The 17,989-nt window shown below is 40.4% G+C and overlaps 1 protein-coding gene across 1 annotated transcript in view; it reads left to right on the top strand.

Moving 5' to 3' along the window:
* The first annotated feature begins 1,857 nt into the window (after positions 1-1,857).
* LOC122462241 overlaps positions 1,858-17,989 on the top strand; it is a 41,705-nt gene continuing 25,573 nt past the window's right edge. Inside the window, exon 1 of the mRNA XM_043524775.1 lies at positions 1,858-2,035. Within this exon, the coding sequence (XP_043380710.1) occupies positions 1,906-2,035 (130 nt within the window). The 5' untranslated portion in view covers positions 1,858-1,905. The remainder of the gene's footprint in view (positions 2,036-17,989) is intronic.

The following is a 17,989-nucleotide window of genomic DNA, read 5'->3' as shown; positions in this document are numbered from 1 at the left end:
TATAAGGCAAGATACAACAAACAGATGGGGGAAAGGGGACAAGGAAACAATGAAACAATATTGGTCAGTACTATAGGCTTTGATCTTTGTATACCATTTGCCTAGCTGATAATTTTTTATAGGCATCACAGCAATGGAGAGTGTGAAGGAGGACAAGGAGGTCGTTTTGTGGATGTTTATGTGGAACTCTTCCCAAGCGTGAGGGGCAGCACAGAAGAAAACCAAGAGAACAATTAGGACCATAGGATTTTTATCCTGACAATTCGCCATTAAGGAACAGTAAAGATACAAGATCTCATTCCACTCAATCCTGTGTAGATGGATTCCATTTGAAATGGGAGGAGAGCTCTAGTCTGGAGTTAATCTGTGGCTGGGTGAGGTTACCAAATCGGTAACCAGTGTCCTGAATCTGCAAGTAATGGAAGTGTAACCAGGTGCAGACTCACCAGCGGCGCCTCCTGCTGGTCATCTCAGGGAATTAGTGTTCCAGCCTCCAGAGTGCCCTCTTCAGGCCGGTGTCTCACTTTGCTGCTGGCTCCCATGTCCCTCCCAGGACCCCGGTGCCCCTTTCACTGGGTGCTACCCCCTGGCGGTACCCCACAGTTCTGGGTCTCCCACTCCCAGGGGAACCCTCCACCTAGTATCCCTACCTCACCTCAGTTGTAGGCTCCTGCCAGTCACCAGCTAGCCCCCGCACCCTGGGGCAGACTGCAGTATGAGCCACTCATCACAGGCAAGGTTGGGTTTGGACCTGCTGCCTCTGCCTACCTGTGGCTGTCCCTGCAACCCCCGTACCCAGTAGGCCTTCCCAGTCCTGCAGCCTGAGGCTTTCCTAGGCCAGAGCTCCCCAGCTTTCTTGGCCTTTCCCCACCCCTGCTCCAAACGAGGTCCTCTATTCAGGTCTCTGCAGCCAGGTCCCTCCCTCTCAGAGCTAAAGAGAGAGTAAGTGTCTACTCCTGGCTTTTATAAGGCCCGCTGGGTCTGTTTGGGGCATGGCCCCCAGCTGTGGCTGCTCTGCCAATCAGCCCAGCTCTTCCCCTGCCCCAGCCCTCTTCTAGGGCTATCTTAAACCCCTCTGGGCCTGAGTGGGTGTTGACCCCGCTACAGGAAGTGAATGAGACTTTGTGTGGTTGCAGTGGCCCACGCACAAAGTTAGTTGCAGGATTATGGCTCTGGGTCAGTAAATCTGATAAATGTTAGTCCAGCAAAAGCCAAAACACATTCTCCAATAGCAAACAATATAAAGGGGAATTAGACAAAACCTAGTCCTTATGCCTGTATTCCATAAAAACATCAGCTCCTAAAATCTACACAACTATTGAGATGGGGCAGCATTTAGAACTTCCAAAACAATCACCCCAATTGCTAGTGAACTATAGACTCCTCTGTTCTGCTGCTGTTTGCTCTTGTTTGGTCCCCAAGCCTGTAAGCAAAAGCATTAATTAGACCCCCCTGTACAAACATGGAGTCTCATTTAATCGGTGCAAGAGTGTGTGCTAGGCTCATAACCTGGGCTCTCCTGCTTAACCGAGTGAGAATGTTAAATGGTCCAGCCTACGGTACTTTAAAAACAAATCTTTAACAGAAAATGAATTCTCTTACATGACAATTAATGATATTCATTCTAATGTATATACCTCAAATCAATACATGATTTTCTTTCCTGTATGTAGAGGGTCTCAACTTCAAGTTCTTAGAATTTAAAGAATGGAAAATGAGCTAGAAAATACTGGTGATTCCTCTACCCTTTCATTTGTTGCTGTTGGCTTAATCTATTGAATAGAAGAGTGGTGGCTTTTTCTGCACACACAGAAGACTGTTGGATTCTCACTCTTGTTTTTCTTTCCCCAGCACAATCGTCACCATGAGAGACCTTCATTACTATGCCCCAGGTTTACAGCTCATATGAAAATTTCACCTGGTATCCTTGAGTCTCCCCAGATGCTCAGCACCAAGTTCCGGGGCTTTCCAGTCAAACAGATGAGTGAAAACAAGAAAATTTTCCCAACTCAGAGAAACACCTGGAGAGATTCAGGTAAAATATTTGTGCTTTAAATAATAGTCTTATAAGACTGTCAGCAATACAAATGTGAACCTCTGTTGTCATCTCACTTTGTTTCCAAAAGTATAATGGAGAATGTAATAGAGAAAATAAAGACCTATGACTACTTTGTGCATTCTGTTGTATTGCACACCCACACAGAGTATATACTCTTAAGTACATTGACTTTGAAAAAAATATTTTCTTGCAGGCCCATAGTATACCTGAGAAGTGCATTAGTTGCAATAACCACACTTTTTGTCATTTAATTCTGGTACTGTACATGGTGGCAGTACAATTCAATGGTATAGTATTTCAGTAATCAACACCAGTCCTGTATATTCAAAACAAAAATGTAGACTGTATTATTTCTAAATGGCAACAACTGTAGATGTATCCAAAATTAGAATTGACAACTAATTCCACACACTTACTTCTTACCATTAAAGATCTGAGCGTACATAGGATACCACTTTTGGGGAGCTGTTAACTTTATAATGGTGATCACTGTAACCATCGTCTCAAATAGATTAATAAAATTTCAGGCTAAATGGGGCTATTGTGATAATCTGGTTTAGCCTCTTGCATAGTCCGTTAATTTTCACCCAACAACTCCTGAATTAAACCAATCAGTTGTGATTGAACTAGAGCCTAACTTTTAGAAAGACATGGAGTCATGATCTGAAGATTTAAAGTGACAGAGAATCTCTCCTTGGTAATCTGTTCCCATGGTTAAACCACTCTTACTGTTAAAAATCGGTGCTATATTTTCAGCTTAAATGTTCTAACTTCAACTGTCAGCCAGTGGATCTCATTATACAACAAAAATACACCACTGATTGACCCAATTGCCAGTTTATTTTTTTCAGGTGTACATATCTGCCTTTTGAACTGTTGTTGTTGTTGTCCTATATTGTATCAGGTCAGTATGCCAGTAGACTTCGTGTTCTTAATGTTTTCTTGGTATGTTTGTATGATTTGGCATAAAATCTCACTGACTTCAGGATTGGGTGCAAGTGCACTAGAAACATGTCATACTGATTTTCATGAATACTATGTCTTTGAAAGAGCCATGACGACACCTCAGCCTACAAAACCTACTTAAGAATATTGCCTTGAGTTGTTAGGACTCTGCAGGAGGCGTTGTGTAACCTTTTAGCTGTCTCTGAAAAGCAGAAGCTCTAGTTCGTCTCTTCCCAGTAGTCTAGGGTCAAATGTTTACTCAGCAGGTGTCAGACACTTTCTCTATAGTCTTCAGCTTCAAAGGAGAATTGGTGTGAGGCCAAATGCCAAGTGCTGTGGAAATTCCTCCTGATATACTAAGGGCTACAGTTTATCTCAAATGATTGCTTAGAAAGGGCACAGGTTCACCCCAGGGAGTCTCAATTTAAGAGGCTCAAATTTAGGACCTGTCTCAAATTCTTCAAATCTGAGTGGAAACTATTTAACAACAGGTGTCTGGAAAATACATGAAGAATATGAGAGTTTCTACATTAAGGCTATTTGGTCTGAATAGGAAATGAAGTTTAATTGTTACATTTCCCAGATGGAGCTATCTTTGAGATTTTTCTGGAAAGTATTTTGAAGATTATAGACCAAACATTACATAAGCCTAGCCACCACAGTAATATACATGAAAAATCAAAATATGCCTTTTGTGTTTGTAGATAATTAGCTAGTAAGTGTTCTATAGCAGAGAATTTATTGACCAAAATGCTCCCATACTGTATGTAAACATATTCCAAAATAACAGTGCATCAAAAGGGAAAGCCCCGGGTATAACCAGTGAGCTATACAAATCCGTTGATCCACAGGGGTGGCTAGGAATGCTTTTGGAAAATATGTGAATTAAAAAGTGTATACAGTTCTTTTTGTAAATTCTTAGAGGAATATGCTTATGCATCTTTTCTTGATTACTGTGCAAGTCACGTATGGCGGCTGATGTAATGCAAAATCAAGGTTAAATTACTGCATATTGTTGCTGCTATTTTTATGCTCTTTCATTATGGGCAGCACAGGTAGCAATGCCTACGGTAAAGTCTGCCCAACACTTCCCATTGTAAGCAACTGAAAACAGGGTCTTAGAACACTGCCAAACTTTAACGGTTTGGACTGAAATGTTTTATGTTGGGTGTCTGCCTCAGGCCATTTTGTTTGTTTGTTTCCTGTTTGTGTTTTGTTTTTGAAGTGTAAGTTCAAATGGTTTGTCTGTTTCTGAAAAAGATGTTAGGGGAAATATGTTTTTTTGCCCATGTTAAAAAGCAATTTATTGTAACAGGGACTTAGAATTTGGTGTGTGTGTGTGGGGGGGTCATGCTGGTGACAAGAATGTGCCTTTTGTTGTCTTCGTGAAAAACTCACCCCCATTTGGCAGTTGTAGATGTCTGAAAAATCTCAGTTCACATGTGCTCAGTGGAGACTTGTTGGAATTTGGCAGCTAAATTCTGCCTTCACAGAGCATGCCCCTTCCACGTACAGCTCCTACATGTGGCCAGATTGTAGGGTTGCCATCTCTGAGATGCACTGCTTGTCCACACCAGCCTTACCCTCCTCTACTCCTCTGCCCCGCTCATTCTAGCAGGAGTGCAGGTGGGGGACTGGGGGCGGTTCAAGGCCTCTTTTCCTCTTACCTTCCCACTACCCCCTACACCAACCCCCTCTCAGGAGCCCCTACCTCCCCGACCCCAATCCCTGTTTCCAACGCCAGCTTGCCGGCGAGCCTCGGCCCATCCCAATTCCTGGTCCCCAGTGCTGGAAGGAGCCACTGCAGCTTCAGCAGGTTGAGGGCCTGGCACTCAGAGCAGGACCTAGGTGCTGGGCTGGTCATGCTCTGCTCCTAGCCATGCAACGTGTGCTTGCTGGTAATTACAAGATCACTGCATGACTGGCCAGCTTACAAGGGAATATTGGTGCAGTGGAAAAAAAAACACCCTAGCATGTTTTCATGATTGACTGGCAAGGCACTACAAAAACCAGCTGGGTGGCAACCTAGACTTTACATGCTCCATCCCTAGACTGAACATGCTTCAGCCCAAGAGTGGAGGGACTGAGCTCTGCTCTGCAACTGCTCTTCTCAGCTGCCCAGGTCACTGTGGCCGCAGGCACAGGAGTTGAGAGCATGGAGAAAGTCTCCCCTGGGCTCTCAGTGCTCCCCCTGCTGGCTTCCAGGCCCTGAGGATTAGAGGGAAGAAGCTACCTGACTTTAGTGGACAACAGGGGTGGAAAATTATGGTGTACTGTGGAACACCAGCAAAAATAATTAGAATAATCAAGGATCTATATGATAAAGCTGAATGTGCAGTCAGAGATAGTGACATCATCAGCGCATGGTTTGCAGTGACAACTGGAGTAACACAGGGGTGTATTATGTCCAAATTTTTGTTTGCATTGGTTATTGACTTGCCATGAGGAAAGTAACTGCAGACGGCAAACGAGGAATTTTATGGACAAATGATAAAGCATGATGAGCAAATGATAAAGGATAACTTCGTTTGTGGGTGATGACATTGTCCTGTGTAGTTTAACATATCACTTAATGGAAGAAAAGACCCAACTTTTGTTGACAGCAAAACAAGTTTTTTTATCAACAAGGGGAAGACAAATGATATGGCCATTACTGTCCCAAAAGTAATTATCAGAGTGGATGACAAAACACTAGAAGTCATTTTACCTATTTGGAGTGCAATGAGGGTAACATCATGCTAGATGTCAAGCAACGAATACCAAAAGCACCAAACAACTTTCATACACTTGAAAATATTTGAAAGTAGTATAATTGGCACTGACACATATGTACAGATTTTTAATACTGGCATCATGTCTGTCCTCCTTTATAAAGCAGAGTCATGGACATCTACAACAGAAATTGATAAGCTCAATTCATTCCAAAATAAATGCCTGCAGAAGTTTGTCCGAGTCCATTAGAATTTCTTGCAATATCAGAAATTGTGCGTAGAGCAAACCAATACAAAGCATCAAATACGGTAAGGAGACAATGATGCATGTATTTAGGACACGCTTTAAAGATGCCACCAACAAGACTTCCATGGCAAGTGATAATGTGGACACGACCTGGAAAGAATCAGAAAGAGGGCAACCTAGCGAAACGCAGAACAACAGAGAAAGAAGCCAAATTCACCAACGTGGCACTCAGAAACCTGAACAGACCAGCGCAAGACCAAAATAAATGGTGGAAATTGGTGGACTCTCTATGAATCTGTGGATGCAGGAGGATACAGAAAAGAAAGAAGGTATTAATGTGTATGTATGTGTATGTGTTTTGACATGAGATATGTTGCTACATCAATGCATTCTAGAGTTTATACAGTCATTTAGTTTGCCATCAACTGATGGAGTTAGTCTTTTTATTCAAAACCATACATTTCTATTCCACGTTCCAAGTCTAGGGAGCATAAAATTCAGCCAAATTCTTATGATGGTATATTTTGATAAAAGTAGCAATAAGATGAAAAATAAGAAGAAATTAGGTCAAAGAGATGCGTGAAGGGAACAAATCAGTGGAGAATCATGAAGACTAGTTGGAATGCTTTATATAAGATTCTGAAACAGAGGTGGAGTCAGTTGATAGCTGTTGAGAATGCAGCAAAGTGTTCCTGCTGTCAGACACATATGAGGAAATGATCTCCCTCGTTTTTGGAGCTAGTTTGTTGGATATGGCATGCTTATTTCCTGATTCCTGGTAAAGTGGAGAGGAGAAAAAAAAGAAAAGGTTCCCTGGACATATGTCTTTGGCTCAAGCAAAGGCAAATCTTATGCTTTATTATTTATGGTGATAGTTGATTCTACTGGGTTCTGAATCAGATTAAAATTAGCTACAAAGAACCAAGTAAACTTGCTGTCTCACCCACTCAGTTTTGTGCTTCACAAGAGAGAGCTCAGGCCCCTATACAGTGAAGCATTTAAGCACATAAAAAGGTAAGCACGTGTGTTAGAACATTGCTGAGCAAGGTTGGATGGAAGCTCATGCTTTGCCATGAGGCCCGAAACATTTCTGTGTCCTTGATGCCTGAAGCCTTTTGCTCGGTCAGAAAGAAGTCTGCAGTCTTGCTCTTAGTGGAAGATGCTGGTTTTCCAAAATAAATTTTTGAGTTAGTTATCCCAGATAATTGTCTGATTACTTTATGCAGGCATCAACAGGCTGATTTACAGTCCACCCACACAGCAGCACAACTGCCTTTCATGAGCCGGCAGAGAGAGCCTTTTATTATTTGGTAGTAGTTCGGTTTATCTGGCGGAATGATGCAAATACAAACAGTAGGCTTAACTCTCAGAAAAATTCAGGAAGCATCCTTCAGGAAGGGGTGTTATCAAAGTCCCCATGCTGCTGTACACATATAAATGCTCCCTCTTTTGTTCCTGCAGGACTCCAAAGAATAAAACCAAAACACAAAGCGGAGGAGGCACCACTGAGTGAATGCAACACTGTTTCCTTAATCCATGTGGATCAAAAACATGAACGTTTTGATTCTGTAAAGAATCTTCCTCAGCATGCTGGATTAATCACATGGATTAATAAAACACTGTTGCATTCACTCAGTGGTGCCTCCTCTGCTTTGTATTTTCTTTTTTTAGCCTTTGGAACCCTGCAGGAACAAAAGAAAGAGAATTTATATGAGTACCATAGGCACTGGGTCTTTGATAAAACTCCCCCGGTATAAGGTATGTTTCCTAAATTTTTCTGCATACCAATATGTGTCTTGAATTTTTCTATGTGCTAAGCCCTTGGTTTATTTTAATATTTCTATTGATCATCTTGAGCTTCAAAATCTATGTACTGTGGATTTTTTTGTTTGTTCCTGTTTTAAGAGAGTGATGCAATTAAAACCATACATTGGAACACTCATAATTTAAACTGTGTGTTGTGGTGCAAAAAACTACATGTCATTTCAGTCACTTGCAAAAGAGTGGATGGAGGTTGTTGTCAGGGGTCCTTTCAGAGAAACGCTCAACTCTAATGACTTTCAGACCCATGGTGCAACTTGCTATACATTGAGGCCTTTAGGCTGGGAGGTGCTGCCCCTCCAATATAGATTTTTTTTTTAAATTCTCATTCTACATATTCATGCATTTTATATAAAAAATACGTACACTTAAAATATATCCTAGTTCTATAAATGTAACAAATTGTGAAACCATGTGATAAGCTGCAACTGTCACGTACCTTTGATCGCTTCACCTGTACTCTGTCTTCATCTCCCCTTACTTTTTACAGAAGCCAACCTCCACAAAAGTATTCCCTTCTGTTTCTCAAATGTGGAATTCACTTCTCCCTCCCATTGTACTGGCCCAAGGCCCAATATGGGCAATATTCAGTCTCTCACCGGTGATGATAGGTTAAATGTCTATATCATTACCCATGAGAGATAAAAGCTGGAGCCCTTATATCATTTGGAAAAGGAAGTTCCCCAGCAACCCGTAGGACACACACAGAACTTGCTTCTTGTCTTGGCTATTCTGATGTATGTGGCTCAAAAGTTGTCACACTTTTATGTACAGAAAAACTATTTTAGAGGTGTTTTAGATTTCAGTTTTAATGTTTGTCATTCTGAACTCTGTACAGTGGATACATGTTAACTATGATGCATGGTTTGAAGTCAGAGGAATAAAAAATAGTCCAAATTAAAAACTCTCTAAAATAGCTCTTCTGTATAATGTGTAGCATACACAGAATGTGGGTTGTAATATAAAGATTTTTATCAGCATTCTATTTACCCACTAACTTCTGTGGGTTTGCACTGGTGTAGCTGAAAAATCTTGCCCATCGTCTTTTAGCCTATGGAAATTCCATCTTTGGGGACCACTAGGTTAAGCTGAGCGGACCAAGCCCTTATGGAAAGTAACTTGGTCTGATATAGCAGTCTGACATGCATATGAATAGGAAACCCACGCCTTCAGTTCCCCTGGATACCACAAAAAGGTGTATCCTGGTATCTGACTTTAGGTTATCTCCTCAGTACGTGAAGTTCCTTCCGAGGGGATGTAGGTGCCATCACAACTCAGTCTGTGTTGTAGCATAGTAAGTTTCTATTTATGAGCTCTTTGTGTTCCCCTTTAATAATGAGTTAGGGATTCTGACTCCAAACTAGAAAAACACTTAAACCCATGTTTAAGTACTTTACTGGAGATTGGGTCCTCCGTTCTTGTGGGCACCCCTGGTGTAAGGCCAAGAGTGTTAAAAAATGGGTGCCTTAAGTTAGGCTCCTAAGTCTATATTGAGGCACCTGATGATTCTCAAGTGCTGAACACCCAGCAGCTTCCATTATCTTCACTTGTTTATGTAGTCAAATTTTAGGTTAATAGAATTGGTGAGTTCCATCCTCCAGATGCTAATCAACCTTAAAAATCCTTCTCTAAATACAGCATTTCCTGTGTATTCAGTCCAGCCCTATTTGCAGCAAAGGCCTGAAGGCCATTGTGATGCTGGAATTGTACCTTTAATATCTACTATAATTATTAACTGACTGTCTGACCTGTAAGAGAACTTGTTCCATATTTAAACCATTGGTATTTATTATAACATAGCAAAACCCATTTTGAATGAACAAACAAACAAGCCCCCAACCATTTTTGCTTTATTTCTGTTGATATACTGACTTGACAGGTCATTGTAGCCTAAGAGAATTATAGCAAAGTGGTTCCTCTGTTTCTGTAGGAGTTTGTGTTGCCAGCTCTTGCAATGTTAGCATGAGTCTCGCTGTAGTTGATATTTTGCTTAAAGCTCCAGCTACTGGATGCAATTAACTACAAGAGAATCTCAGCTTTCATTAAAGGAGAAATTAACTTGCTAGCCCTTATGGTTGCAGAGCAAAGCTTGAAAAGGAGACCTGAATACAAACTAAAGGCTAATAAACCATAAGGAAATAAAAGGAACCTAAAATTTATGATTTTTCTAAGAAATCTTATAGTTTTTAAGCCAATCTGATGCATTTTTGGAGCTTCATGATATTTGAGTGGGGGTGATAATAGTGGCATTTCAACATACATCACTCACCTGAGCTCTGAGGAAGCTATGACGGGAGGAGAAAGACACACACACCAATATCTTGTAATAGACCCTATAAGGGCTGTTATTGCCTTTCAAACAGGGGTGCTAAGCTGTTGTGATTTGGGGACAGGTCAGATGATTTTTATCCTCCCAGGCAATCAGACTGAATTTTGGAGGTGAAGATGTGAGGGATCATAGGTCTCAACCATGGGCCCAAGCATCAACCTTGGGGGAACCCACACATGGTGAGATGCCCACTTGCCGCCCACAGTGGTACTGTCATGGCTTCCAACATAACCAGTTTTTTGCTCACTGCACAAGATGGTTTCCTCCCATAGTTTCATCCCAGAAGCAGTCTTGAGTGGCTGTGATGGAAGGACTCAGCTATCCATCAAAATACCATCTGATCAGTCCCAAAGCGGAAGCCGCTCACACCCTGCTGGATAGATTGTAATGGCTCTTACAGGATCCATTCCAACATGGTGGGTATGTCCAGTAATTTCTGGACAGAAGTGCTCTTCGTTATACTCAAGGTGTAAGGGGATACGATAGTGTGATGACTGGTGCGTATGTTGCCTCTCTGCTTCCTGCTTGTTTTGTTTTTGTTTTGTTTCTTGGTTCTTGCTCCCTGAACTCAGTGTTCCTGTTTAAGGCTCTCTGTGTGTGCATAGTGTTGGGTGTGGTGCAGCTACTCAGGGTCAGGTGCAACATATCTTCTGTTTGGACTGTTGTCATGTTTTGTTCAGACTGTTGCTGACCCTGGTTCAGGGTTATTATATGTTTTGATTGACAACCTACCTGTGTGTCTGGCTTCAGGGTTTTTTTGGGGGGGGGGTGTTTTTGGACTGCTGTTCTGAGGTGTATCAGAATGTACCATTATGGCGACAAGTGCTTCTATTCTGCAACCCAGGCTGCCTGCACATCCTTTATCATGATCTATGCTTGTTTGCATCTTACAGCACTGGCCAATAAAACATAACTTTTTTTAAAGGGCCAACTCAACATTGCATGGGAATAGGATGGCAGGAATAATAAAAACCTAATGCAATATTTTCTCCCTCCATTGAGAGATATAATAATTAAGTGCCAGCTACCACTGAAAATAATGTTAAACAGACATTTGACCCTAATAATGTGAACTAACATTTGTGTGGTGTATTTTTAATAAAACCCCTGAGAAAGGTAGTTTTAAAAGGGTGGCTGCCCCCATTTGTATGATAGACATGTGCAAGCATCCCACACCCACAACTCTATTCACCAAAACCACAGGTATTCCACTCATGGGTTTCTCTGGCATTGTGGTGCTTTTTCCAATGTGGACAATGATCACTAGGAAGTGGAAACTACCAGGAGAAGGAGGAGGTCATCAGGGCCCTGATTCAGGCAAGCATGTAAGCCTGTCCATCCATTTTCAGGAAAGCACTTCAATGGCATTTATACATGCTTAAGCACTCTTTCTGAAAAGGAATGATTCCCAGGGCCTCACTTCATTTCTACTTATGACCTACACCTGGACTTGAAATGATGTCTCTGGAGGTGAAAGGTGAGGGAAGAGGTAATTACGTGGGTTCCATGGAGTCCTACAGTGTTGCCTATGGCTACCTTCATCTTTAATAAGGAAGTGTGGCACGTCATATTTGCAATTCTCAATGTGTGATGCTCTATCTTGGTTGGGGCTGGCTGCACCTCCATATCAAAGATGAGGGCAGCTGCAATTTCCTCCATTACATGCAAATTAGCTTCAGCCCTAAAGCTCCTGGCAGGGTGCCAGTGTGGCCCTCTTTGGCTAAATTTTGATTCATCTGGGTTAAAGCATTAACCCCTTTGCTTCAAAGACCTTTATTTCGTCAAAATGTTGTCAGCATTTTATGGACAAATATTTTTTAAAAATCTCTTAAAGAGATGTCTTTCTTTATTTACTATGATGAATCACGAGTAGTGCTGCAGTTAAATGAACAATCAACAAATAAAGAAAATAATGGAATCCATTCTTGTTCCTAGTGAAACATTACTATAAATGCTACTTCACAAATGCCATTAAAATGCATGTCAGGAATTTTCCTTGGCTGCCTATATGCCTTCTTTTAAGATCATTCAACTACATAATGACTTTTAAAGATATTCTTTTTGAAGTGGAAAAACTTTGTTCACAGGCTAGCTGAAAAAGATATTCATGGATTTTCAATGCAAGATTTTAGGAACATCTTAATTTCATTACTCTGAATGATTTTTTCAAAAATAGTTAAATTGAACTAAGGTTTTGTGTTTCTGTGTTTCCCGTATCTTATATTTACTAAGAATGATTTTAAATTAAACATCACTATAAATCAACTGGCAAGAAAATCATAGGCATGTATTCTTTCATTTTGCATTTTATTCTGGACACATACATTTTTTGTTTTCAAAATCACATTTGATACATTTTTGTCTTTAAAACTAATACAGCTACTTAGTTGCATTCATTTCTATGTGCATACATTCACAGATTTGCAAACTCTTTGGAACCCATTATCTGAATTCTGGTTCTGCCTTGAAAAGTGACTCTGTAGAAATGGGATTTTGGGATTCTAAGGTCATTGTGTTGCACTGATTTCCACATCCAATTTGCTCAGGCTGCAAATAAAAAGATGTTTTCTTTCTAGCTATGAGCCCCACGAATTCTCCCTTGCTTCTCAGAGTCAAGATGTATACTTCCCATACTTCACGTCATCACTAGCAGTAAAAGTTCAGTGAGCTCAGTTAGACCCTTGGCTACACCTGTGCAAACACATTGCCTTCAGATTATGTCCTCAGTTAACATGTCCACAAACCCTCTGGTGGCTAATGAGGTTGCACAGATACAGTACTATCAAAGTCATAGTCTGAAGACACTGGGGTTGCACAGGTGAAATTATTGAATTTTGCCTAGAGAACCTTTATGACTGCTCATGAGGTACAAGACAAAAAGATCCTAGATGGACTATCAGAACCTAGAGTTAGTTTGTGGGCTGGCAGTTAGAAAAAATATTGCTATATTTGCAATATAGAAAATGAAAAATAGCAGCAGCATCATGGCATATCCCAGCGAGACCTTTGCAGATGGAGTGCCACCTGGATCGGCAGAGTCTCTATCTAGGTCCTTAAGATGGTCTGGCTGGATATTCAGTATATGTCCATCATTGGTGATCTTATCATGCCACTGAAACTTTTGGCAACCATGTGATCACTGGCCTTATAGTGGCATTCCTTGGTAAATACACTTTATAATTTGTAATTGAAGCAATATAGCAATTGCAATTCAATATCCCCTTGTTGTTTTGGGTTGAGACAATAAGAATAAAAGTCCCTGATATACCTTCTTTATATACTTATATCATGTCCCCTCTTATTAGTTTCCTTTTTAAGGTAAACAATACCAATCTTCAGTCTCTCTTCACAGGAGAGTGTTTTGAGGCTCTTTATCATTCTTGCTGCCCTCCTCTGAACCCCCTCTAATTTAACAGTATCATTTTTGTGATGGGGTGACCAGTTCTGCAAACCGGGGTGGAGCCACACAGGGTGGAGCTCTGTCTTATGGTTATTTGGTGGTCAATTTTTCATATAGATACCCATTCTGACCTTCACAAATGGATATAATCTTGTAAGTATTATTGGTAAAAGTGGTTTATTGTTTTGCACAATATATTTCATTTTTGTAGTCTCTGAAGTTGTTCTCCATCAAGATTTCTTAGCTGGTCAGGATTTTTTTCTTCCATAAAAATGGACAGATGGTACGGTCTATTATTTTATTAGTGTTCTGCATTTGTGACATTGCTTGTCTAAGAAAGGGAAAAGCACAACCTAGTGGCTTGTTTGCAATGTTAAAATATCCATTATGGGCTGTCATGATTAAGCAATGTGATATCAGCCCTTGTGAAATGGTGTCTCTTTGAGAAATCCAGGTGAGGTGGAAGGCTTTCTTTGTTTCTCTTAAATCCTGTAAGCATGGGAACAGTGATTTTTGCCTGTGGAAGGAAGAGATTCCCTTGAAATATTCATCTCTCAACCACAATCAAAGTCAGTCAATTCCTATAACTTTCTTGAAGAGTCTTTTTATTTTATTATAGCCTGTAGTCAAAAGGACCTCTGAGTAAACTAAAGGGAACATCATTGAGATGATAAACAATCCCATTGGGAGTTCACCCTGGCTTGGTAACAATATGGTCATTGAAGACCTTTTAGGGTATGTCTACACGGCAAGCAGAAACCCACCGCAGCAATTCTCAGAGCCTGGATCTACAGAATCAGGTTTGCACTATGGTGCTGAAAATAGCTGTGTAGATAGTCATGCTTGGGCTCTGAAGACCACCCCCCTCCCTGAATTTCAGAGCCTGAGCTCCAGACCAAGCCCAAACAGCTACATTGCTGCTTTTAGTGCTGTAGCACAAGCCCAAGTCTACAGAGACTCACTGCTATGAGTTTCTGCTTGCCATGTAGATGTATCCATAGTTTTGTGTCAACACAAAATGCTCTCAGAGCTTTAAACGCTATGGGACAAATCCTGAGGTCTTTTCTCAATTTAGTTTGGTCTTTACCTAGCTAAGACTCACTCTGATATAAATGACTGAGTGAAAATTTCAGGATTTGGCCAAATATGTGGTCATTGAGGTCTTGCTGACTTGTATGTCTCAGTAAGCATCTTTGCTTGTCTCAGTGTTATTCATACATAAATCAGGGTGCTTCAAAAAGGTGGGTAATTAGCATTAACTCCCCATTTTATAGAAGGGGAAACTGCTGCAGAGAGGTTAAATGATTTGTCCTATGTCACACAGTTAGTCAGCAGCAGAGCCAGAAACTGAACCCAAGTCCATCTGTCTACCTAGGTTTTCATACCATGCTCACCATCACAGATTTTTAGTGAAGGAGACTAAGGTCTCCTCCTGATTTCTTATCTCATTCCCTTTCTATTGGATCATCTTTCTCCAATAATATTGTACCTAATTGCGACACATGAAGTGTGGATTTATGGGCTGTACCCATTATACACACTAAGATGTCTATATTCTCATCAGTTCTATATAATTATATGCATGCCTCTTTATAAATTATTTTTAACTTGAAAATTCCCACCAGTGTGCATTTGAGAAGCTTAATAATGACTGACAATTGCCTGATACCACCATATAATCTTTATATGATCAAGAATCCAAATTTTTGTGTAATAAAAAGATATTGCGTTCTATAGAAAAAATTAGTCAAGATTTCTTTTCTAATTAGATGCCTAAAAAACATTCCTTCCCCGAGTGAAATATGCTTAGCGGTCTCTGCTGAGCTTTTAAGGCCATTTGATGGGACCTTTTGCACAATAGCTTACCATCAGTGATCTTAGGAGGTGAGTGTTTACTCAGAGGCCCAAGACTAAATCTTCAAGGAGCATGCACACTGGAGGTTTTCAATATAAATTCATATAAATCAAGCACTCAGACGGAGAGAAGTGTAGTGCAACCTGCATTCTGGGTATTTATACAATGCACCTCACTTGCACAAGAACAGAAGAGGTCTGTTTTAAAGCTCTAATTTGCTAATCTTTTATGTGCACTGAATTAATCATTTTATGAAAGGGGGTGGGGTATTGGTGGTGAGATTAAAGAAAGTGTATTAGTTTATTAAGAATAAGTTGTTTTAATGTTAAAAGATTGTAAAATTCAACGTGTCTGTACTTTTCAAACAAAGTAAAATGCTATACAATGTACCGTGTATTAGGAATGTCAAGATTCTTGAAAAGGGATACAGCTTGCAGCACAAAAATCTAAACTTTTGTTAATGTATAGGCATTCATCATCTGCTGTTCATTAACACACATATTGCTAATGCCTGGCAATGGGGCGAACATTTTTCTGGAGTGGGGTCGAAAAACTAATTATTCACCATATGGTGGCTGGCTCAGCAACAATTGCTGAAGCCATGGAAGCAAAAGGAAGTTGGCTGGTTGATTTCTTTGGGCAGTTTGCACAGCGATGACTCTCTTGACACATGCCATTCATGTGGCCTCTGAATAACAGATGGACTAAGGCTGGGAACTGTGGAAAAATCATGGCAGAGATCTGGTGGCAGCCTCTGTCTTTTTATCCTTCAGAATGACTTTGGGTCACATGGTCTGTGAAAATAACAAGCAGGGGATTGTACTCTAAGGATTTCCCTGCTTCTTTCATAAAGCCAGAGTGTAATTTTGACTGCCTTTTCGTATTTTGTTTATTAAAGGGATCAGGGTTTTAGATGAAAGAGATTACTTGGTTTGTGGTAGGGGCTTGTGCTATGGCAATGACACTCAGCTCATTGTTAGCAGGAAAAATGCTGGCAGTTTGATAAGGGATAAGAAAATGGAGGGGGTTTAAATTAAAATTTAAATTACTGCTTATTTGTTCTCTTCTCATTTGTAAATCTCACATAGGCAAGTTAAGATAAGAGCTGTTTTAGATTCAGAATACTCAAACCTGAAATGAGTTAGTGTTTTATTCCAGAGGAGCTTAGGAAGGGAGGGTAAGATTAATTTGAACATGCTGCACTTGCAACTTGTGTGCTTTCTGGATTTTACATTGTTCCAAAGACGTAAAAAATGGGGAAGAAGGTGAAAGTTGCCAACAGGAGATTTTCTAGGATTTTTATGCCTTCTAAAATAACAATCAGATTACCTTGAACCATTGATTGTAAGCAAATTAAATTTTAATTAACTGTGGTAGATCATGGCAGCTCAGATCAGAACTTTCTTCTATCTCTTCCTACCTGACTGTTCTTAACAAAAGGAAAAGTGAGTGTGCAATACAGGTATTTACAGTGCCATTCTTGTACTGTATTTATTCAGAGTTACCACTCTGATGCTGGTCATGATGAGTATCATTTACCTTGGTTATAAAATGAGAAAGTGGCCCCAAACTAAATATCCAAAAAGTTTGTATCTACACCTAAATTTTGTAGTTTGAGCCTGTCTCTTTAAAAAAAAATGGCTTCCAAACGGAAAGGTAGTATCCAAGGTCTGGGCTCAGGACCCTCCTTTTTTTCACCCTGTGTGTGTGAACCACAAAATTCTCTGATCATGTTTAAATGATAGCATTACAGAAAAGACAGTCTCTTATAGATTCAAACTCGAGGTTCAAACAATACAAAATAAATAATGAAGTGAATATTTTTGTTGTGGAGTGACATTATTTATTGTTCATAAGTTTTCAGGTGGCTGCTGGGCATGAATGTAAGTGTTTGTTAATCCTAAAAGTTTCACAAGTTTTAGCATGAACAGCTTTTATCTGAAAAGTATGATCTCTCATGTGTTAATGATTCTTCTATTTAAAAAGTTTATCATCCAGTCAAAGACAAGAAACAATATCATGTAACTTCTGAAAGGCACACACAGGTAGAGTGGAGTCACATTTCACAGCCCATACTCTAGACACACACCCACACACACAGAGGTTTACATTTGCTCACATAAATTAGCTGATGAAATTTTAAGAATAATGAAGACGTTTGTAAAAATAAGGTTTGATTCACATGCATAAAAAAGGGTTAAATTCACAAGTATTATTTGCAATGGATAATTTGTCCAGCTCTAAGTCAAACTCTTTTTGGCATTCCTGGAACTTAAAAATATCTCTGCTTCTTTAGGGGCCTTACTCACAATGAGTACCAATTACTCTCAGGGTATGTCTATACTACCCACTGTATCAGTGGGCAGTGATTGATCCAGCGGGGGTTGATTTATCGTATCTAGATGCAATAAATCGACCCCTGAGTGCTCTCCTGTCGTCTCCTGTACTCCAACGCCGTGAGAGGTGCAGGCAGAGTTGATGGGGGAGCGGCAGCAGTTGACTCACCACAGTGAAGATACCACGGTGAGTATGTGAGTATGTTATTCACGTAGCTGAAGTTGCGTAACTTAGATCGATCCCCAACGCTAGTGTAGACCAGGCCTCAGATAATTCTACTGAACT

The sequence above is a fragment of the Chelonia mydas genome, chromosome 1 (assembly GCF_015237465.2).
Source record: "Chelonia mydas isolate rCheMyd1 chromosome 1, rCheMyd1.pri.v2, whole genome shotgun sequence".
Lineage (NCBI taxonomy): Eukaryota > Metazoa > Chordata > Testudines > Cheloniidae > Chelonia > Chelonia mydas.
Note: the sequence above shows the minus strand (reverse complement) of the source record. Positions and strands in the feature narration are given on the sequence as shown.